The sequence below is a fragment of the Lactuca saligna genome, chromosome 8 (assembly GCF_052625555.1).
Source record: "Lactuca saligna cultivar CGN05327 chromosome 8, ASM5262555v1, whole genome shotgun sequence".
NCBI lineage: Eukaryota > Viridiplantae > Streptophyta > Magnoliopsida > Asterales > Asteraceae > Lactuca > Lactuca saligna.
In genome coordinates this window covers 238,806,073-238,831,438 of record NC_136424.1, presented here as the reverse complement: position 1 = coordinate 238,831,438, position 25,366 = coordinate 238,806,073, and the positions used below count along the sequence as shown (strand labels likewise).

The 25,366-nt window shown below is 37.8% G+C and overlaps 1 protein-coding gene across 2 annotated transcripts in view; it reads right to left on the bottom strand.

The window, feature by feature from the left end:
- Positions 1-11,708: 11,708 nt before the first annotated feature.
- The window catches only part of LOC145013360 (uncharacterized), a 33,229-nt gene continuing 19,571 nt past the window's right edge, over positions 11,709-25,366 (bottom strand). Inside the window, exons 3-4 of one of the 2 annotated variants that reach the window (XM_078972154.1) lie at positions 12,038-12,944; positions 11,709-11,945 (exon numbers count right to left, since the gene is read on the bottom strand). In XM_078972154.1, the coding sequence (XP_078828280.1) occupies positions 12,624-12,944 (321 nt within the window). In that variant the 3' untranslated portion in view covers positions 11,709-11,945; positions 12,038-12,623. Of the gene's footprint in view, positions 11,946-12,037; positions 12,945-20,187; positions 20,847-25,366 lie in introns of those variants that run through there. The other variant, XR_013664946.1, reaches the window with a different exon arrangement.

Genomic DNA, 25,366 nt, shown 5'->3' with positions numbered 1-25,366 from the left:
TATTAGTCTTTTACAACTATTTCTCAATATCCTTATCCCCAGAATGTAAGCAGCTTCAACGAGATCCTTCATAGCGAAACACTTCCCAAGCCAGGACTTAACCTCCTGCTAGGTTGGAACGTCATTTCTTATGAGAAGTATTTCATCTACATATAACACCAGAAAGCTAACTATACTCCCACTAGCATTGACATACACACAGGACTCATTCTCGCTTCTCGAAAATCTAAACTCTGACTTTCTCATAAAAACAAAGATTCCATCTGTGAAATGCTTCTTTTAATCCATAAATGGATTTCTCAAGCCTACACACTCTATTAGGGTACTTTGCATCGACTAAACCCTTTAGATGACTCATGTAAACATCTTTAGCCAACTTCCCATTTATGAAAGTGGTTTTGATATCCATTTTCCATATTTCAGAATCATGAAATGCAGCTATGGCTAGCATCACCCTTATAGACTTGATTTTAGCTACTGGTGAGAAGGTCTCATCATAGTCAACTCCATGAGTTTGAGTAAAGTCCTTTGCAACTAATCGCGCCTTACATGTGTGTACTTTCTCATCCATGTCGGTCTTCTTCTTGAAGATCCATTTGCACTCGACCGTCTTACGACCAGGTACATTTTCAACCAAGTTCCAAACTTAAATGTCATACATGGACTGAATCTCGTTGTCCATAGTCTCTTTCCATTTAGTACACTCAGGGCACGTCATGGATTCCTTGTAGTTAGATGGCTCATCCAAATTTACTAGTGTACTATCACTGATAAACGTATCACCTTCCATAGTAATATGAAAACTATAAAACTATGGTGTCATTCTAACTCTACTAGAACGTCTCAGAGGTAAGGACTCGTCAATTGGTTCAACAGGAGTTTCCTCCTCAGGTTGAGTGCTAGTGTTTGAGGTTCCTTCATCACTTAAATCTTGAAGCTCTTCAAGATCAATTTGCCTCCCACTGTCCTCTTGACATATGAGTTCTCTTTCGCAGAAAACCCCTCCCCTTGCAACGAAGACAACATTTTCACTCTGTCAATAGAAGAGATATCAAAAGCACTTCTGTGGGGCACGATGAAAATACAACGCTCACTTCGAGGTTCGAGCTTATCGTGAGTCTCTCATCTTATGAAAGCCTCGCAACCCCAAACATTGATATGTGCCAACAAGGGAACCTTCCATGTCCAGATTTTGTGAGGTGTTTTGACAACCTTCTTAGTTGGGACCGAAGTAAGGATATGGGTGGTAGTCTTTAAGGAATACCCCCAAAATGAGATAGGTAACGAAGCTCGACTCATCATGGAACGAACCATATCTAACAAGGTTCGACTGTGCCTCTCAAATACCTCATTAAGCTACTGTGTCCTAGGTGGCGTCAATTGTGAAATAATTCCACATTCCTTAAGATACTCGATGCTAAGATACTCACCACATCGATCAGATCGGAGCATCTTTATCTTCTTGCCCAATTGATTCTCCACTTCTTGTTTAAACTCTTTAAAATTTTCAAAGGTTTCTGACTTACGCTTAATTAAGTAGATATATCTATGTCTCCTATAATCATCGGTAAAAGTCATATAGAAGCGGTTAGCATCCCTTGTGGTGGATCTGAAGGGCCCACACACATGGTGTATATGAGATCCAACAAACCCTCACCTCTTTCACAGGTACCAGTGAAAGGTGACTTGGTCATCTTTCCAAGCAAACAAGATTCGCATGTGTCATCCGATTTTAAGTCAGATGACTCCAACACTCCATCCTTTTGGATTTGGGCTATGCATTTCTTGTTGACATGTCCAAGACGACAATGCCATAAGCATGCTTTATCCAAACCGTTGGACGAATCAATATGCAATACATTATTTCCTGAGTTGTCTATAACCATCACATTTTCATATATACCATTACAAGGCAATGCTTCAAAATAAAATTTATCATTATAAAAAGCATTAATAGAACCAAATTCATTATTAAATGAAAATCTAAAACCTTGTTTATACAAACCATGGAAAGAAATAATGATTCTCGCCATATCTGATGAGTAGCAACAATTATTCAAATCTAATTCTAACCCACTACTAAGCAATAAAGAAAAAACTCCAATCTTGGTGACATGCGACGCTTTCCTATTCCCCATGATCAGGTTCATCTTCCTGTGCTTCACATCCTTAATTCTTTTTAAACCTTGCAAATCAGAACAAATGTGAAAACCACATACTGTATCAAGGACACAAGAATTAGCATGTTATGAGTTCTTAGACAGAATACTATAAATACATGTGAAGGTGGGCTTTATCTTCCCATCCTTGATGTCCTACAAGTATTTGGGGCACCTTTGTTTCCAATTCCCTTTTTCATGACAGTAAACGCACTCTATTTCTTTTGTATTGGAAGAGGGAATAGCAGAACCACCTTTGGTCCCACTAGAAGTGGATCCATCATGGGACTTTCCCCTGTAGCTCTTAGAAGGATCCATCCTTTTATTTCCTTTCCATGTCCAATTTCCAGGACTAGGACAGCAGTAGTAGGATTATATACAACAGACTTGCCTTTTAAACTACTTTCAACAGTTCTCAGTAGGCCTTGAAGCTTGCTTAGAGTGACTTCCTCTTTCTTCATATGATAAGTCATTCTAAACTGATCATAACAAGGAGGAAAATATTGTAGGATAAGTTCAATAGCCAACTCTTCATCAAAGTTGACATTCAACTTCAGCAAGCGGTCCACAAACCTTTTCATCTTTTGTAAGTGGGTCGTAATGGACTCTCCATCCTTCATTTTTGCTGTTATCATGGAGGAAATGATTCCATACCTTTCCTGTGGAGCACTTTGATGGTACCTTTCCATCAAGTCTTGGTGCATCTCAAAAGGATAGTAGTCCTCATAGGACTTTTGGAGTTCAGTTGTCATAGTGGCAAGCATGATACACGACACCTTTGTCGTGTCCTTCTCATAAGCCCCATATTCAGCAATTTCTTCAGGAGTAGCAGTCGCTTCATCAACCTCTTTTAGCACTTTATTGAGGACATATTCCTTATCTTCGTAACGAATGACCATCCGAATGTTTCAAATCCATTCATTGAAATTTGACCGATCGAAAATCACTCTCCCACATAAGTTCATGAGGGAGAAGGAGTCGGAAGGGTTGGAGCCAGAAGTGTTTGGGGTAGACATCTGAAAAGAAAGACAAAGTTCAGATTATATAAGAATCATTAATATAACACCCATATGAAATATTAAGGCTAGGGCCCAACACAATATTTCACAATTCAAAAGAGAGATGTTGTAATCCAATTGCAAAATATTTGAAGGTAGGCAAATGACGATTTACCAATTTCCAGCATGAAAAACAAAATTGGGGATTAAGTTTTAAATGAATTGAAATTCCTAGATTCTTTTGAGATTCATTGAACTTTTCAATGGCATGTTTAAATCTTGATTATGCCCTTCAAGTTTGTTACTGGGATACCGAGGATCACAAAAAAGGTGTGAATAACCATGCAAACTTGCTCGGTATTCTTGATGTCATTTATCACCTAATCAATGTGCCGGTTAACCACATACGCTCCATTGATCTATGATAAACATCAAGCTACCTTCTTCCACCCTTGATAGTCCATGTTAGTGTTTCTGTTAACTACACGCGCTCCACTAACGAATTGGCAAGGTGCAAAGTGCAATTTCATGGAATAGCACCAATTTCACATTTTTCTTAAACTAACTAACATTGGGAATTTATAAAAAAACATTTAGTTACTTTTATAATTATCATTATACTTTTTAACGAGAATTAATGTCATATTCTACCCGTTCAGCTAACGACCCTCCACCAGTGAAGAAAGCGGTGGGTGAGAGTGGACACCCATTCAATCATCATTTTATAGACAATTTCCTTATACACCCCTTATAAACCAACTTCATTAATGAGGTCTACTAACGGTAATACTGACTGTCTTATAGATATATATATACGTATTCATCTTTTAATATTATAATAGTATAAGGGTTAAATTTTAAACTTTTAATATTCTAGGGTTTAGAATTTAATGTTTCATGAATAAGACTTTTCAAATTCCAAAAACTAAGGGCAAATTTTGTAACTCTTCAAAAACTCTTTAATTTTAGAATTTAATGTTTCATAAATGAGACTCTTTAAATTCCAAAACTTGAAGGCAAGTTTTGAAACACTTCAAAACCTTTTGGAATCCAAAACTTGATGGCAAGTTTTGTAACTCTTTAAGACCTTTTGAATTCCAAAACTTGATGGCAAGTTTTGTAACTCTTCAAATCCATTTAGATCAAATTTTAAACAAGTAAAATAATCACATATTTTTATCATTTACCAATTTGATCTAATTCAACTCATATAGCAAGACAATTCAAATCAAATAATACAAACAATCAACTAATTATATAATGAAAGTATCTTAAATTTTGATAATTGTGTTTTAATTGGAGGAGGATAATCACTAGCATATTATAAAATTTGACTTTTGTGATAGAAAATAGTTTGTGGCAATGATCCTAATCCAATTCTGGCAAAAAAAAAACTCGAAAATATGCAAACAAGGGATCCTACTTGTCGAGTTCATGGCATGGACTCGACAAGTTCATCTCATATGATCCAACTCGTCGAGTTCCCATATAGGACTCGATGAGTCCAACAGTCAGTGGCTAGAAATGACATTTTTTCAGCTCTGAAAATCAAACAGTTGCATCGATATAACCGAAAATGCCCTAGGCTCTGATACCACTGTTGGGTTTTAAGCACTATAACATTCCTATGGTGTACATACAACCCTAGATGCTTTGGATCTAAGTTTTCTCAAGTTATACATGCAATTTCATTTTTTCAAAGCATGAAGCATAACTAGCATACAACTTTGATAATTAAAACATAAAAACAAGTTATATGATTACCTCTTTGTTGTAGCTTGTAGAACTTTGCCTTACAAGAGCTTAGCACCTCAAATGTGATGCCTCAAATAAGTCACAAACACCAAGAACAGTGGAGGAAAATGAGAGAGAGCTTGGAGGCACCAAAATCATCTATATTCTTCTTAGAAACTTGTGTATTCGATTATAGGGCTTAGGGGTTACATACATGGTGTAGAATTCCAAGAGTCACTTGTGAACCCTAATCCATTCACTTAGGCTTTTGATCCAATATTTCATTTGGACAAACACTTCATGAACTCTCACAAAAGCTTATTCGATTACTAATCAATAATGGATCATTAGCCCAAAGTATATGTATCACTGATTTACATAATCAGTCCCCGTTTATATAGTTAGTCTTTTTTTATCACTAAATTAATTCCAAATTAATTCTTGATCAATACCAATTAAATAATATGATTTCTCAATTAATATATTATTCTTATAATATATTGATAAATCACAAAAACCTCTTTCTCTAATATCCATCCTATCAAATTGCTTCGGTGAAGGCAACCCAAATGGACCATACTACTATCGGGTCAAGTACATACCAATTATAGTTATGGGCTTAGACACCTATTCCAACGATAAATAGGTATGGAAGGTAGTATTGGGCTCGTACTACTGGAAGAACAGGATTTATACCCGAGATGAGGATGACCACGATAAATCTAGGAAGCTCAAGAGTCTTAACCTCTTCATGTATTTACTAATTGTTTATGTAGCTAGGTTTCGTCATGGTGGTGACACGCAACGAAGCAGAGGTTCAGGATCTAGATTTGGTTCAGGCATGAGCACCAAACCAATTGATGAGGGATTATGCGAATTCATTGCCTCAAAGGTTACTATAGGCATCCTTGATGTGACCCTGGTGATGTTTGGGTCGATCAAGGAGGGTATCATTGAGCTGATGGAGGATCGACTTCATATTTTCAGGGTCGATCTAACCACTAGCCAGTTTGGGGCCCACACTCTCACCTACAATGATTTCAAGGGATGTGGAGCGCCAGAATTCTTTAGGGTGAAGGACTCCTTTGCCGCCACGCGTTGGCTAGCAGAGATTGAGTATGCCCAGATGACGAGATTTTTCCCCGAGGGGAAAAAAGTGAGGTTCACTGCAGGATTTCTGAGGGAGCAAGCTCAGGATTGGTGGGTGGAGTTTGGTTATACTTTGGGTCCCCCAGCCATTAAGGCCATCACCTGGCTGGATTTTGTGACCCGGTTCCGAGTGGAGTTTGCGCCAGCTATTGTGGTGAAACAACTAGCTAAGGAGTTTTAGATATGTGATAGATGACTAAGAGCGTAACGTAGATTACCACCAAGTTCAGAGAGAGAGAGAGAGAGCCATATTGGTACCCCCAGTATGCCACAAACAAGGAGATGTGGAAGACTCAGTAACATGACATGCTGAGACTTGATATCAGGTAGTTTGTTAGCTTTTCCACCAACCCAACTCTAGACGACATGATATCCATGGCTCAGGAACGAGAGATTGATTTGGAGAACATAGGGAAGAGGAAGGAAGAGCATGGGCAGATGAATGGCATTTCGGCAAAGAAACCCAAGGGTTTCGATTCTAGATCAAAGGGCCAGCAGGGATGGAGCCGATGTGGAAAGTGTGGCAGGGCACATGATGGAGACTGTAGAGCAGCTGGTTCAAGCTGCTACAAGTGCGGTAATACGTGGCATTTTAGCATGGATTCTACTGCTACTACCACCACCACCCATACATCAGATCTAATTTTCTTCCATTGCAATCATAGGGGCCACAAGATGGCCAATTTCCCAAGTTTAGCATCAATAGGACCAGTAGCAGCACCTGCTCCAACGACTCTAAGGATCACTGATGGCCACCAGGACAAGGAAAAGGCTCTAGTTGTTTGGAGTAGGGTATTTCAACTGACAATGAAGGAGGATCATCTAGCACATGATGTAGTCACTTGTATGTATCTTCTCTTTACCTCCTTATTTATTTTATTCGTTATGGTTAAATGTTGGTATTGTTGTTTAGGGTTGTTCCTTGTGAAAGGTATTCCTGTATTAGTCTTATTCAATTCGAGGGATACCTGTTCTTCTGTATCCCTTGCACTTAGCAAGAGGTTTGACGATGTTCCGAGAGGATTGGATTATCCATTAGAGGTTGAGATTGTTGATGAACATCCGGTACGGGTGTTGTGGGTTCACCGGGGATGCACTTTGGAGTTATTCAGTGAGTAGTATCCGATTGATTTGGTTTTGATTCCCATGTATGAGAGGAAGATCATTGTGGGGATGGATTAGTTTAGCCCCAGTGGGGAAATGATTGATTATGGGCTTCATTTGGTACATGTTAGTGATGGGTTTTGAGCATTCTAAAACTTCCTAAGTGTACATGCAACCCTAATAACCTTGGATATATGTTTGTCTAATTATCATGCAAAGTTGATTTCCAAGGCTATGATCCTATCTAGCATACATGGGGAACAATTTTAACTTGAATAATAGATAGAACCACATACCTTGTTGTTGTAAGTGTTCCTTGAAACCTTGTGAGCTTAGCACCCCAAGTGTGATGCCTCAAATGCTTCACACAACACCAAATGCTATGGAGTAAACTTGGAGAGAATGTATAACACACAAAAATCGGCTCTAACCCTCAAGTATCTTGTCTAACCGATTTTGGGAGAACACATGAGCTTTATATAGTGTTGACATATCTAGGGTTACACCATGTAAACCCTAATGTGTCATGACTCTTCATTTCCATGACCCATGGGTTTGTAACTCCCATGGAGCCTCCATGGACCATCCAATGGGTTTAACCCAACTTGATTATCCATGGAGCCTCTTAGCCCACTATATAAGTTATGGATGATTTACATAATCAACCCATATATTTAATTAGTTATTTTTTGATCACTTAATTAATTCTAAATTAATTCTTGATCAAACTAATTAAATAATATTATTAATACATTAGAACTTATAATATATTAATAAACCATATGTGTTATTTCTCTCATTTAGTTTATCCAATTGCATGGTGCCATGCAACCCAAATGGACCATGTCGGGTCGGGTCATGCACATACCAGAAATAGTTATGGACTTAGACACCTTATCCAACAGTCTCCCACTTGGATAAGTCTAATAACTATAACTGCAAGTATGACTTTAGGAACCAATCGGAAATCGTAGCTCTTTTCAAGGTTTCTCAAAACTGAGAAGATGATGGTACGCCATTTCAGATAAGGGATCATATAATCCTCTGTTCTAGATATCATCCGAACAAACACATGGAACATAGTCTTTCTTATTGTCCAGCAGTTTGTTTCCCGATTTCTGATTTGTTTGACATAGAACTTAATTGAACACATCAACTTAGTTCTGACCGGGCCCGGTACATAGGTCAAAACAAAATAATCGAGGGGCCCAGATATCAGCTTCTAATCCAAGAAGGAACAGATAAACTTTGACTCATATGCTTGTTCTACTACTTGTTAAATTACACACAAACGCACGTTTTATAACATCGAGTTACCAATGCGGTTTCGCACGTTCAATGCATAACTAACTCATAGTTAACAAGTCATATCTTTAGGTTTAAAGACTTATATGATATTACCGTCTCGCGATCACTCAAGATAAATTCCATGAAGTGATGCCAGCGAGCGTGGGTTGAATCCAATACTCAGAACTTATGAGCACTCATGAGTGTTGAGGCCATGTCCAACATCTTAGACCTCTACAACCAACTCATGACAGTCTTACTTCATAGCTACTTCAACCATATGACTGACTGTGGATAATTTGAATAATATGTAAAACAGCATAGATATTCTGGAAGTCAAAACATGCAAAAGAAATAATAGTAAACGATTGACAAGAGATAGCAACACTTTACTCATAAATAAACACAACTTTTATTCATCATCAAATGTCAATTACATTTTACAAATTTCAAAATTATCTAACTACTAAAATTAATATCATCCTTCAGCCCTATGCTCCTAGCATGCTGGAGATGCTTAACCCTACCCAGTCCCTTCGTGAGGGGATCTGCCGGGTTCTCATCCGATGATACTCTCTTTGCCACGAGAAGTCCTTCTTCTATGCAATGTCTGATAAAATGATATTTTTTGTCGATGTGTCTGGATCTCCCATGATCCCTTGGTTCCTTTGCTAAGGCAACAACACTTTCACTATTACAGAAAATCTATATAGGCTTCGATATAGCTGGTACAACTCCAAGGTCTCCAATGAAGTTCTTTAGCCACATAGCCTCTTTTGCCGCCTCGCTTGCCGCTATATACTCTGATTCGCAAGTTGAATCAGCCACTGTCTCCTGCTTGGAACTTTTCCAAGAGATTGCTCCTCCATTTAAGGTAAAGACCCAACCCGACTGAGAGCGGAAATTATCCCTATCAGTTTGGAAGCTAGCATCACTATACCCTACAACTCTCAAGTCATCACTCCCACCAAGGGTAAGGACCTAGTCCTTAGTCCTCCACAGGAACTTGAGAATGTTCTTTACCGTTGTCCAGTGAGCCTTACCATGATTCCCTTGATACCTGCTAACCATGCTTAAAGCAAAGGCTACATCAGGACGAGTACAGGTCATAGCATACATGATCGAGCCTACTGCCGAAGCATAGGGTATCCGACTTATTTCTGCTATCTCATCCTCTGTACTCGGGCTCTGAGTCTTACTCAGTCTAGTGTTACTCTGGATGGGTAACTCTCCTTTCTTGGAATCTTGCATGCTGAATCTCTTCAACACCTTGTCCAAGTAGGTACTTTGACTAAGTCCAATTAGTCTTTTACTCCGGTTTCTCAAAATCCTTATCCCTAGAATATAGGCAGCTTTTCCTAGGTCCTTCATAGCAAAACACTTCCCAAGCCAGGTCTTAACTTCCTGCAGAGTTGGGATGTCATTTCCTATGAGTAGTATGCCATCCACATACAGTACCAAAAAGCTAACTATACTCCCACTAGCCTTAACATATACACAAGATTCATCTTCACTCATAGAGAAGCCAAACTCTTTGACCTTCTCATCAAAACAAAGATTCCATCTGTGAGGTGCTTGCTTTAATCCATAGATGGATTTCTCAAGCTTACACACTCTATTAGGGTAGTCTTTGCTGATAAAATCCTCTAGCTGACTCATGTAAACATCCTCAGCCAATTTTCCATTAAGGAAAGAGGTTTTGACATCCATTTGCCATATTTCATAGTCATCAAATGCAGCTATGGCTAACAATACCCTAATACACTTAATCTTGTCTACTGGAGAAAAGGTCTCATCATAATCCACTCCAGGAGTTTGAGAGAAGCCCTTTGCAACCAGTCGTGCCTTATAAGTGTGTATATTACCAACCATGTCGGTCTTCTTCTTGAAGACCCATTTTCACCCTACAGTCTTACGACCTAGCACACTATCAACCAAGTTCCAAACTTGATTTTCATACATGGATTGTATCTCGCTATCCATTGCCTCTTTCCATTTAGCAGACTCAGGGCCTGCCATGGCTTCCGCATAGCTGTTAGGTTCATCCAGACCTACTAGTGTCTCATCACTAATAAGTGCCTCACCTTCTGCAGTAATATGGAAACCATAGTAATGCTCAGGTGCATTCCTAACCCTTATGGAACGCCTTAGAGGTACAACTAGAGGTATAATTGGATCAACAGGAGATTCCTCTTCTAGTTGACTGCTAGGGTTTGAGGTTCCTTCACCACTTGACTCTTGAAGTTCTTCAAGGTCAATTAGCCTCCCACTGTCTCCTTGGCTTATGAACTCTCTCTCTCTCTTGAAAGATAGCCCTCCTTGCTACAAAGACCACATTCTCACTAGGTCTGTAGAAGAGGTAACCAAAGGATTTTTGTGGGTAGCCGATGAATATACACTTCTCGCTTCGAGGTTCGAGCTTGTCATGAGTCTCGCGTCTCACGAAAGCCTCGCAACCCCAAACCTTAATGTGGGCTAGATTAGGAACTTTTCCAGTCCACATCTCGTGAGGTGTTTTTGCAACCTTCTTTGTAGGGACCAGATTAAGGATATGGGTGGCAGTCTCTAAGGCATACCCCCAAAATGAGATTGGTAGTGTAGCTCGACTCATCATGGAACGAACCATATCCAACAAGGTTCGATTACGTCTCTCAGCTACACTATTCAACTATGGTGTCCTGGGAGGTGTCAATTGTGAGACAATCCCACATTCCCTTAGATAGTCGAGGAACTCAGTACTAAGATACCCACCACCACGATCGGATCGAAGCATCTTAATGTTTCTGCCCAATTGATTCTCGACTTCTTGTTTAAACTCTTTAAACCTTTCAAAAGTCTTTGACTTATGCTTAATTAAGTAGACACATCCATATCTACTATAATCATCTGTAAAACTCACATAATAACGATTAGCATCCCTTGTGGCATGTTTGAAGGGTCCACACACATTCGTGTGTATAAGATCCAACAAACCTTCACCCCTCTCACAAGAACCAGTGAAGGGTGACTTTGTCATTTTTCCAAGTAAGCATGATTCGCAACTATCATCTGACTTTAGGTCAAATGACTCCAAGACTCCATCCTTTTGGAGTTGGTCTATGCGTTTCTTGCTTATATGTCCAAGACGACAATGCCATAATGATGCTTTATCCAAGTTATTATTATTAACAGAATCAACACACAATACATTATTTCCTAAGTTATCAACCACAGATATAGTTTCATACACGTCATCATAAGGTACTGCTTTAAAATAAAGAACATTATTAAAGAAAGAATTAATCGAACCAACTTCATTATCAAATGAAAAGGTGAAACCTTGTTTATACCATGCATGAAAGGAAATAATATTTCTTGCCATTTCTGGCGAATAACAACATTTATTCAAATCTAAAGTAAATCCACTACTTAGCAAAAAATTATAAACTCCAATCTTGGTGACAGGTGAAACTTTCCTATTCGCCATGATCAAGTTTATCTTTCCATGCTCCACATTCTCACTTCTTCTTAGTCCCTACAATTCAAAACAAATATGAATACCGCAACCGGTATCAAAGACCCAAGAGTTAGAATAAAGTGAATTATTAGATGAGATAGTGTAAATACCTGCATGGTTGGGTTTAACCTTCCCATCCTTTAAATCTTGCTGGTACTTTGGGCAGTTACGCTTCCAGTGCGCCTTTTCATGGCAGTAGAAGCATTCAGCGTCTTTGGGATCAGAAGAAGGTGTAACGAAACGTTTCTTGGTTCCGCTAGAAGAGGAGCCATCAAGGGTCTTACCCTTGGTACCCTTCGAAGGGTTCTTTCTCTTCTTCCCTCTACCTTTCCCGATTGCCAGGACAGGTGCTGAGTTTGGAGTAGTAGCAGGAGTGGTCACAACCGACTTACCTTTAAGACCTGATTCTACGGTCTTTAGGAGTCCCTGAAGTTTGCTAAGTGTAACTTCCTCCTTATTCATGTGGTATGTCATGCGGAATTGATCATAGCACGAAGGTAAGGAGTGCAAAATAATATCTATTGCTAACTCCTTAGGGAAGTTCACATTCAACTTCATCAATCTATCCACATACCTTTGCATTTTGTGCATGTGGCTTGTGATGGGTTCGCCATCTTTCATCCAGGTTGTGATCATAGAGGAGATGATTTCATATCGCTCTTGACGAGCACTCTGATGGTAGCGGTCCATCAAATCCTACTGCATCTCAAAAGGATAGTAGTCCTCATAGGACTTTTGGAGCTCGGCTGTCATGGTGGCCATCATGATGCATGCCACTTTGGTTGCATCTCTTTCATGTGCCTCATATTCAGCAAACTCCTTAGGAGTAGCAATTGGCTGAGGCACCTTGAGCTCCTTGTCAAGAACATATTCCTTGTTCTCGTAACGAGTGACCATCCTAATGTTCCTGATCCAGTCAGTAAAGTTGGATCCATCAAAGATGACTCTCCCACAAAGGTTCATGAGAGAGAAGGAGCCAGTATGGTTTGAGCCAGGAGTAACATTGTTGGAAGACATCTGAAAAGAAGAAAGTAAGTTTAGTTTAGATATAGGGATAGTCCTTAATAAAACACCCAAATGTAATATTAAGGCTAGGATCCAATCACAATATATTATAACCTAGAAGAGGGATGCCGTAATCCAAGTTATAACATATTTGAAAGGTAGGTGAATGACGATTCACCAATTTCCACCATGAAAACGAAATATAAATTATTAGGTTTTATTTGGCTTTTAGAAATTCCTAGATTCTTTGAGATTCATTGAACTTTTCAATGGTATGTTTCAATCTCGAGTGTGCTCTTCATGTTTTGTGACTGGGATACCGAGGATCACAAAACAAAGTGTGAAGTAACCATGCAAATTACTTGTTACCCTTAATGTTTTTTCACTTAATCGTTGTGCCGGTAAACCACACGCGCTCCTTCCGACATCTTGAAAAACCTTAAGTCACCCTTTGCCTTCCTTGTTAAGTCCAAGTTAGTGTGCCGGTAAACCACACACGCTCCACCAATGACTTAAACAAGGTGCAAAGTGCAATTTCATGGATTAGCACCTTATTCACATTTTTCCTAAAGTAACTAAGATTGGGAATTATAAAACATTTAGTTACTTTATAATAATCATTATACTTTTAATGAGAATTTATAAGTCCTTGTCTTACCCGTTCGGCTAACGACCCTCCACCAGTCAAGCAAGCGGTGGGTGAGAGTGGACACCCATTAAGTTGCCATTTTATAGGCAACAACCTTATACTCACCTTATAGACCGGCTTCGTGAATGAGGCGTACTAGCGGTAAGACGGCTTTGTTCTTATACATACATATATATATATATATATATATATATATATATATATATATATATATATATATATAATTATTAAATCATAATACTATAAGTATAAGGGTTGAATTTTAATTTTTTAAAATTCTAAGGGTTGGAACTAAATTTTTAATCAAGACTTTACTTGTTCCAAAACTTGAGGTCAAGTTTTGTAAACTTTCAAAACTTTTAATTTCTTGTAACTTACGAGTTTATTAGGGTATTTAAAAATGAAGACTCTTCATTTTATAACCCATGAGTTCTTTTAATGGTTTTAAAACAAAGTGACTTTTGGTTTTCCATAACTTGAGGACAAGTTATGGACTCCATTAAAACACATAATAATCATGAATTAATCTACCACATAGGTTACAAATAATTCCTATGATCATCTAAACATCATAAGATCAAGAACATGAATATGAATACTTTCATGAATCAAAAATTACACTTAAAAACTTGTAATTTTGATAACTTTTTGTAAATGGATTAACTTGAACATTACACCAACTAAAACAAGTTTATAACACCAAAACAGTTTAGGGTAATATTCCTAGTCCATTTCCAGCAACAAGAACCGAAATTCTAAAAACTGCCGTCTCTACTCGTCGAGTGCATTAACTGACTCGGCGAGTAGCTTGCATTTGGTCATGGACTCGTCGAGTCCCCCCATGGACTTGGCGAGTTCATACGGGCAAAAAGTAGAAAACTCGATTTTTCAAGCAGTTTGCACAAAAATCAAACAAGCAAGCCTAGGCTCTGATACTACGAATGGGTTTTGAGCATTCTAACACTTCCTAAGTGTACATGAAACCCTAATAACCTTGGATCTATGTTTGTCTAATTATCATGCAAAGTTGATTTCCAAGGCTATGATCCTATCTAGCATACATGGGGAACAATTTAACTTGAATAATAGATAGAACTACATACCTTGTTGTTGTAAGTGTTCCTTGAAACCTTGTGAGCCTAGCACCCCAAGTGTGATGCCTCAAATGCTTCACATGACACCAAATGCTATGGAGTAAACTTGGACAGAATGTATAACACACAAAATTTGGCTCTAACTCTCAAGTATCTTGTCTAACCGATTTTGGGAGAACACATGAGCTTTATATAGTGTTGACATATCTAGGGTTACACCATGTAAACCCTAATGTGTCATGACTCTTCATTTCCATGATCCATGGGCTTGTAACTCCCATGGAGTCTCTTAGCCCACTATATAAGTTATGGATGATTTACATAATCAACCTATATATTTAATTAGTTATCTTTTGATCACTTAATTAATTCTAAATTAATTCTTGATCAAACTAATTAAATAATATTATTAATATATTAGAACTTATAATATATTAATAAACCATATGTGTTATTTCTCTCATTTAGTTTATCCAATTGCATGATGTCATGCAACCCAAATGGACCATGCCGGGTCGGGTCAAGTACATACCAGAAATAGTTATGGACTTAGACACCTTATCCTACAGTTAGGACCCTAAGTGGATGAGATTTTGTTATCCATGGTGAGGGTGCTCAACGTGGGTCGGCTCTCTTTTCAGCAGCCAAGCCATGAGTTATCTTCAGCATGGATGTTCTGGGTTTGTGGCCTATGTGAAGGATACCCGGGAGAAGGGTGATGTGACTATTGATGATATACCAATTGTTCGGGAATACCAAAATGTGTTTCTATAGGATTTACCGGGAGTGCCACCAGATATGCAGGTGGAGTTTCGGATTGACTTGATTCTAGGTGTGACTCCGATAGAAAAATGATGGGACGCATTGGATGCGTATTGACTACCGGGAGCTGAATAAGCTAACGGTGAAGAACCGTTACCCACTCCCTAGGATCGGCGATTTATTTGATCAACTTCAAGGAACATCTTGGTTCTCCAAGATTGATCTACATTCAGGTTATAATCAGATGAGGTTCAGGGAGGAGGACATATAGAAGACGACCTTCCAAACTCATTATGGTCATTATGAGTTCATGGTGATGCCTTTTGGGCTCACCAATGCTCCCGTCGCATTCATGGATCTCATGAATCACATATGCAGGACCATGTTTGATTGGTCTGTGATTGTGTTTATTGATGACATCCCGCTCTATTCCAAGACCTAGGAGCAGCATGAGGAGCACCTAAGGAACGTATTGGAGACTCTGAGGAGGTAGAGATTATACACAAAGTTCTCCAAGTGTGAGTTCTGGTTGCACGATGTGTGATTTCTGGGGCATCTTGTCAACCAGAATGGTATTCTGGTCGATCTGGACCAGATTGAGGCAGTGATGAGGTGGGAGGTTAAGGTCTCCATTTGAGATTTAGAGTTTTCTTGGATTGGTAGGTTACTAACGGAGATTTATATAGGATTTCTCTAAGATAGCAGTTCTTTTGACCAAGCTGACAAACAAGATTGTCACATTTCGTTGGGGGCATGAGCAGTAGACAACTTTAGAGACCTTGAGACAGAAATTGTATGAGGAACCGATTCTGACCTTGACAGAGGCTATTGAGGACTTTATGGTATATTGTGATGCTTCGATCACGGGTTTAGGTGCAGTGTTGATGCAGTAGTGTCATGTGATTGTTTACACTTCGAGATAGTTGAAGCCTCATGAGTTGAATTATCCTACGCACGATTTGGAGTTGGGGTAGTGGTAATTTCCCTCAATATTTGACGACATTACCTCTATGGGGTCCAATGTACTATTTACACTGATCACAAGAGCTGGAGGTATTTGATGGATCAGCCAATCTAAACATAAGGCAGCGCAGATGGTTGGATGTGGTGAAGGATTATGATTGTGAGATCAATTATCACCCGGTAAAGGCTAACGTGGTGGACGATGCTCTCAGCAGCAAGGTGGCTACGGCTCTGATCAGGGATTTTTCTTTGAGGATGACAGTGATTACCCCATTATTAGAGCAGATTCGAGAGGCTCAAATTAAGACTATGAAGGAAGAGCATCAGAAGAGTGAGTGCATCGTGGGATAAGTGGCTTCGTTCGATTATGATAGTCAGTGGTTATTGACCCTTCATTGGAGGGTGTGGGTTCTATACTAGGGTGGTGCGCGACAGATTTATTCATCCTGGAGCAACAAAAATGTATAGAGATCTCCAGCCTGATTATTGGTGGTCATTTATGAAGTGGGATGTAGTATGGTATGTGGAGAGGTGCTTGACTTGCAAGAAAGTCAAGGTCGAGAATCAGTGACCCCATGGAAAAATGGAGTGGTTAGATATTCCTGTTTGGAAATGGAAAGAAATTACTATGGATTTTATCACTAAATTTCCTTGGACAGTACGCATAGTGGATTCGATATGGGTCATTGTGGATCGATTAACCATGAGCATGCATTTTATCCCGATCTAGGAGAGTATATTCATGGAGAAGTTAGCAAACATCTACATTCGGGAGATTGTGGCACGCCATAGGGTGTCGATTTATGTGGTCTTGGATAGGGATGTTTGGTTTACTTCCAACTTATAGAAGAGGTTCCATGAGGTGTTGGGTACTTGCTTGCACTTCAACACGGCGTTTGAGCCGCAAACAGGTGGTTAGAGCGAGCGGACCATCCAGACAATGGAGGATATGATGCAGGAATGCGTTTTGGATTTCGACGGTAGTTGGGATACGTATCTTCTGTTAGCAGAATTTTTGTATAACAACAGTTATCATGCCAACATCGATCAATCTCTTTTTGAGATGCTCTATAGGAGGAAGAGTAGGACCTTGGCATGTTCGGGTGAGGTCATTCAGCGGGTCATGGAGAGTACCGAGATAGTACTCAAGATGACCGAGATGATTTAGCAGGTTCGGGGTAGACTTCAGACAGTGTAGAGTCGGCAGAAGAGCTATGCAGAAAGACACCGGTCAGACTTGGAGTTCCAGGTCTAGGATATGGTACTCCTCAAGGTGTCACCTGTTATGCCTGTATCTGCTTGATGTCTCTATGACTCTTATTGTTATGATTATATATGTTAGTGGTCGGGGCGAAATAGACCTGATACAGGTTGAAATATACTAAAAGGGGTGAAATAGAATCAATACTGGTTGAAATACACTGAATGGGGTGAAATAGACCCAATACTAGTTGAAAGATACCGAAGGGAGTGAAATAGACCAGTATCGGTTGAAAGATACCGAAGGGGGTGAAATAAAACCAATATGTTTCTGACTGTTTTATATGTATGGTATGGGATATTTTGGGGGAACTCACGGAGCTTTATGCTTATGGTTTTCAGTTTATGTTTTTAGGTATTTCTAGCTCGAAAGGAAAGGATCCGGCCTGATCGCACTGCATCTACCTATGTTTTTTCCGCCTTACGTTATTTTTTGGGATTTTTTTACTCTGATAATATGTTACTATGATATACTCTCGACCTTTTTGATATGATTATCGTATGATTGGAATGAATTTAAAATGAAAATTTTTTAGGGATGTTACACCTTAATAAATGTTTTCATAATTATTTTTTCATTTAAACATATTTATATGTATTATTAAATACATGTATAAATATTTAAATCAAAAAAGAACATTAAAACATTTTTTATAAATGTAAAGATAAGTTTTTTATACATTTTTAAAAGTTTTCATACATGTAAAGATAAGTTCTTTATGATATGAAGATTGTGTAGGCTTATGTGAAGCTGGTGATGAAGGTTGATGCGAAGATACCCCTGACATTAAGTGTTTAATTTGAAGATTGGTCTCCGTCTATCCACCATACTTAAGCATTTTCTGGTTTGTTTGATACACTCGAGTCCTAGTAAATTGCTCTCCTAGTCCTTATATTTTCGATTTTGGCAGTTTTAGCCGTTACGCGTGGCGTACCTGGATGGTACGTTGGGCATAAGGGGGTTAAGTGGAAACAACATCATTTTGAGAAGTACGATAGGCGGACTCCATCTGGACACAAACTTTAATAGGGTTTAGACCCTATATATTGTATGTTAAGTCCTATGCCATTAATTCATTTGTCCCATGCAAACCCTAGACCCAATGTTTCATTTTGAAGCTTGAGAGTGTTTTTCTATGTTCAAAGGAAGAAGAAGGTGGTAGTGAAGCTTGGAAGCTAGAAGCAGGCTTGGATATGAATTTGTCAAAATCTTTTTGTTATAATTATTATTTATATTATATTAATTTATTAATCGCGTATCACATGGGTTATAACCTAGTGTATGTGTGTGTATGTGTGTGTGTGTGTGTGTATATATATATATATATATATATATATATATATGTATATGAAAACGTTTCTTAATGTGTAAAATATATAAAAATGTTTTTTATATATATTTTGGGTCAATTTACGAAATAATCCCATCATTTTGGTTTTTGCAAAAAAAATCTCAATATTTTTTATCAGTTTACGAAATAGTCTCAATTAATTTGTTACCAACTAAACAGGGAAAAATGATCAGAAAAGCTACATTTTACCGGCTTTTAGGATCGACTTTTTTGTAAAAAAAAATAATTAATTCAATACTTTCATAAATTGATCCAAATATTGAAACTTTTCTATAGATTTCCTTTAAATGTATAGATATTAACAAAGTTTGTTATAAAATAATATTTTATTGTTAATATTATCTTTGTTTCTTTACGTTCGAGTGTGCCTTTACAATCATATATCATGTGTGCATTTATATCATATATCGTTTGTCCAATTATTATGACTCATGTATGTTAGTTACTAGAAAGTTTCAATTGGAATTTAAATATAGTTACTAACAAAGTTTATTATAAAATAATATTTTATTTTTAATATTAGCTTAGTTCCTTTAAGTTCGTTTCTGCATTTACAATCATACATCGTTTCTACATTTTTATCATATATCATTTATCCAATTATGGTGACTCATGTTAGTTTCAACACAACAACCTTGATCTTTGCTACAAAAATCAAAAGACCACCCATGCGTAAGAATATTTCATAACCAAATGTGATCTTATGTTTAATTTGAAGCTACAAGGAAAAGAGCTACGATTTTTAATATTGGTAGGCTTTGTCAACTTATAGTTATAAAGCTAAATGTATGATAATAAAAGCTAAAAACTAGCACACATATGACATATAAGAGGGCTGGTGCTAATCCCAGTTTTTGTATTACACCATATTTAGAAAAAGAGTTATTAAAATTTTTTATTTAATTACAAGCATGAAATTATGTTTATTACCAAGCATCAATAAATAGTAAATACCTTCAAGGAAAAAGGTAGCTTCCTCCCTCTCTCTCTCTGAACAACCACTTATACCCCAAAAGAAAACAATTCTCAAACTATTAAATCTAGCTATGACATAATTACAAGAGTATCTCAACGCAAAACCTATTTTTTTGTGATAATTAAAGTCATGATTTTTCACACATTTACTGATTTGATCTCATCAAGTAGTTGGTTCATCACACATGATACACCTCCTATGAGTAAACAAATGTTTCATGACAATCCTACATACACTTACTTTGAATTGTTATTAAACATAAACAAAGATCAATAACCTAAGTTTTTAACTCCATCAATGGCCATAACTATAAGCTCTGCCCTACTTATATATTTTCATTTTCTTGTATCCCATTTTGATATATCATATGCTCAAATGTGTTCAGAATACAAATTCACATCAAGAAGAATCTATAGTTCTTGTAGGGATCTACCCCATCTATCTGCACAACTTCATTGGACCTACAATTCATCAACGGGCATAGCCCAGATCGCATACCAGGCCCGCCAAGGCCCACGTGGGTGGGTTGCATGGGCGGTTAACCCGAACCAAATAGGCATGGTTGGATCAGAAGCACTTGTGGCTTTTCATAATAGTAATGGAAGTATGACAGTTTATACAACTTTGATAAATAATTACAGTCCTTCAATGGTGCCAGGAAATCTTAGCTTTCAAGTTTCAGGTTTATCTGCTGAGTCATCGATTAATGAGATTATTATTTTTGCTGATGTGGGTCCGTTTTCAGGTGGATCTGTTGTTAATCACGTGTGGCAAAGTGGGTATTTGGTTTTGAATGATGTCCCTCAAATGCATGCGATTTCACAGCAAAATCTTCAGTCAACAGGGGAGATTGATTTCCTGTATGATGAGGAAAAACATAGATAGGATAGGAAGTTTGTACATGATGACAAAGATGGTAGTATTTGGGTATTATTGTTGTTACAAAAAACATATTATTTGAAGTGAAGTTTGAATCTCTTTGAAAGAATTTAAGCGAATTCAAATTCGGCTAACGAATCTTACTAAATTTAAGTGAAGTTTTAATCTCTATAAAAGAATCTATAATGACAAAGATGGAAATATTTGGGTATATTGTTACAAAAAAAATATATTATTTTCTTGTTAAGACCAATTTGAATAGTTTTTTATTTCGACCTTTAAAAGGATGATTGCAATTTGCAAAGGGATCCAAGATTCTATGACCAAAAAAAAATCATGAGGTATAACATATTTACATTTGAATTTTTACAATGTTTTTAAGAGGAAAAGAGCATTCAAGAATTCAATAAATGGACATAATAAATATATCAAGAGGTTGATTTGATAAATCTGAAGGAAAACCTAGATACCAGATACCGATTGATTAGTTTAGCAACCGGAATGGCATCACCTGGCTGGTATGGAATGATGGCATCACCGCAAAGTGATTTTGAAATGATTTGACTACCGCAAATGATTTTGAAAAGATTTTTCTTCTATGGATTTCGATAAACCCTTTTTCCTTGAAATTCTTGCTTTGAAAAGTTGATTCTTCAGTATAGGTCTGGGAGATTAGTCATTAGAACTATACGTTCATGACATCGAGAGCATTGGCCAATTTCAAATTTGTCCGTTTTTAACCCCTTGAGGAAGAGGTTGAATTTTGGATGTAGTTTTAACAAGGTCTTCGGTAAGACTTCTATTTTGGACAAGAATTGGGGCGCCGCACAGCATGAGATGGCTAAGTCCTCGATGGACTTTGATGGTGCATTAGGTCCTTCCACAATGATTTCCTCATCTACCTCGGAACTAGATCCTGCATGGATTGTTCCAGTGATGGGTAGCGACTGGTAATTTTTAGAGGTTTCCTATGGGAGAATTTCCTCTATTACACAGTTATTGTTAAGGACATGAAGTTTTCCAAAACGACACCTTAAGTCCTCAGGAAAGGTCGGGTCAGGTGGGACATAAGGATGATCAGCATCAAACCATGGTGGAGATTTCTCTCCGGTAGGATAACCATTAGACCATCCCCATTAATAAGAGTTATCAACAGATCAATTGTTCACTAGGTTCTCCATAGCCTCGTTTTCATTAAACAGTTTCTCTATTAAAAGATTCAAACATATAATTTCATTGCGGGCGAAATCCCATTGATTGAAAGCTATATCTAGTTGAGTTTCACAAAGTAGTCTAGCATCTTTTTCTAATAACAAATTCATTTTTAGCTTAGTGACCTTAAGTTTTTTGTCCTCTAGTCTTTTTCTCAAGTGATACAGTTCTTGAGTCGCTACGTTCTTTTCATCTAAGACTTTGTTATAATCTGTAAGGACGTCAGCACATGTTTGAGTCAATCTGTCTAAATGAGGTTCACATTCAAGCATGTTATAATTATTTAATTGAATCATAATTTTTACCTATTCCACGATGCTCAAAGTTCCTTCTTTGGCCATGTAAGAGTAGTTCATTTTCAGATTGGTTGAGCCATATTCCTCGGTTGCAACAAGACATATATTTCCTCTTCTTTTCTTGTTGTCAGGTTCATCATCTTCATCTCCTAAAGACCAAACTTGGTGGTCTCATCAAACTTAAGTTACAAACGCTTTTCCTTTTTCTTTATCTTCCACCTCTTAAGCCATTTTAAGGTAGAATGTTTTGTCCTTGACCACATTGGCTTTACAGTCCCTTGCAAAGTGATTCTCTTTATGACACTTATGACAAATGAGAACTCCATGCTTTTTCTCTTCCTGGACGTTGATATCTGAGGATTTGTCTTCATGTTGTGTTTCATTGGAGTTGTGATCATCATATATGTGTTTTGAGAGTGAGATTGATAAAGTGGATTTTTGTGATATCTTTGATTTGGATGGTGATATGGATTGTTTTGAAAGTCGTGTAGTTTCTATTGAAAGGTGGTTTAGTGAACTGTTGGTTTTTATGAAAGTTGGGCGGTAGAAGTCGGTTGAACTGGTAACTGACAAGAGCTAAGGCATTTTGAAAAGCTTCTTCATCTTCTAGATCTATTTGTGCTTCGTATGACTGAGAAAAGTTGTCATATGGAGTTTGATATGAGGAGTCCCTACTCTTTAGTATGAGGATACTGAGATCTTTTGGGAAATTGAGGTGTCTAAGTAACAAGTGCTAGTGGTCCACCAAGATCCACATAGTCTTTCATCACTGTAAACTCTTGTGCTTGGAGCTCACCGTAGAGTTTGTACAGAGAGAGCGTTTTGATCTTGTTATATCCTTAGACGATCATCTTTGTTGTAGTCCACTGTTCTACCCAAGCCATTTAGAAATTGTAGGTTTGTTTCATCGTTGCTTCTGACTTTACCAACGTTTGATGTAACGCCCGGGTTTCAGGGTTAAGCACATTTGTCAATGTAATAATCTAGGTCAACTCCTGTAACTCTTTTTGAAGTTATAAAGATGAAATATTTGAGTATTATGTAAATTATGTGTATTTATGTGCTTATTATTTAATTATAAATGTATAATTAATAAAGAATAAAAATAAACGTCAAAATTAAAGTATGGGATAAGCCTGATACCTTTATATAAAGTTGTAGTGGTCAAAACAAGGATTTCGGAGATATAGAGAATGCCAAAATCCGAGTTATAACGAAGAAGTTATAGCTCGCCGAAGTTTTACGGCAAAACCGGCACGGCACCGGGAGACGTAAATAGTGAATTTACGATGAAGGGATTTTTAGCCTTAGTGATCTAAACCAAAGTTGTAGTATATGTGAAACCGAGAACATCCATAAAAAAACGCCCAAATCTGACTTCGTATGAGGAAGTTATGATTTTTCTAAGATTCGGCTTAGCAGTGCATGGCCCGAAACTCGAATTTTAGTTCGAGCGGTTTTTGGCTTACGCAACCTAAATGAGAGTTAAAGATCTCATTAATAGGAAATCAACGGTAAAAAGACAGATGAAAACAGAGTCCGTATGTAGAAGTTATGAATTTTACGCGGACGTTTAACAGTATAATCTCCTTGTACTGCTAAATTTAAGATCGGTCGAGAATTAGCCAACGGAGTCAAAATGAAAGTTGTAGATCTTATTATTACCTAAGTGTGGATATAAAGAACGTCAAAAACGGAGGTCGTATGTGAAAGTTACGGATTTTATAAGTCAGAAATGTGCTGTGCGAAAATGGGTGATGTGGCCCAATCTTGACCATTGCTTTCTCCCCAAGGCTTGCCACCAAATGGTGACATGTGGCACCAAGTTCAACCACATTTTACCCTATAAATACCACCTCTCTCACCCTCATTTTCTTCACACCTTTCCCATTCTTTCTTCTCTTTACTCTCTCTCTCTCTAGAACCTCTCTCTAGCCCCGAAACCCCCCGAAAAGCCTAGGGAGCCTCCCTAGCACGAAGTGGAAACCCCGGAGTGCTCGACGGCTCCGAGAAGAAGAGCTTTTTGGCTCGAGAACGCTGCTCCAAGGAAAGCCTTGTTTCTATAAAACCCGCTGTAAGTGAGCTACACCTACGCTATTTTTAATATAGCTTTTATATAATTATAGTAACGTTATTAGGAACTTATAATACATACTTGGGCTATTACTATGGGTTATATAGTATTTTTGTAACGCTTATATAATAGTAATAATAGCTAGACTATTAATTATTTTCGACGAATAATAGACTAAACTCTAGTGGTAATAATACTAGGTTTCGTCGAAAGAAATTATTTTTAAGAAGCGAAGCGTTGTCTGAGTTCGGAATCACCACCTTTTCAGGTGAGTGCATAGTTACTTTCAACTTACACATAGATATGAAGTATTTTATATAAATTACGTGCTATGTGTGTGAATATTATCTGAATACTTGCTATCTATGCTGGATGAACGTTTTTATACATGTTTTCAATGATTTAAACTGTATATGTATTTTATATCTACGAAAATGTTGGGGTAAAAACATGGGTAGATGTAATAGGTGATGTGTGATAAAATGATGAGAGGCCTCAATGTTGTTGTTGATCCAGTCATCTAGCGGAGTACAGATGACGACCATGGACTCTTCTAGACAGTCCAGTGGAACACTAGCAGGCTCGCAACCTGTAGGTGTTTGTGAACGATGTGGTCACCGGTGTACTTCATCCCCCTCATGGTTGCCTTTAGGGCATTTATTGCTAAGGAACCCCCTTAGCAGTGGTGTCCATCCCGATGATGATCCTTAGGCTAGGTCCCTTATGATAGGTGTTTAGGGACGTAAAGTGACGATAATGGGAACGGGTAATCGGGTTATTGTTGATTCATGAAATTAATAAACTTATTTATTGTGGGTTGAAAACCCTATGTGCTCACCAGGCTCCCAAACCTGACCCACTCAGTTTCTTGTATTAGAGGTAGTGGCGCATTAGCATAGATATGATGTTTGGGACGA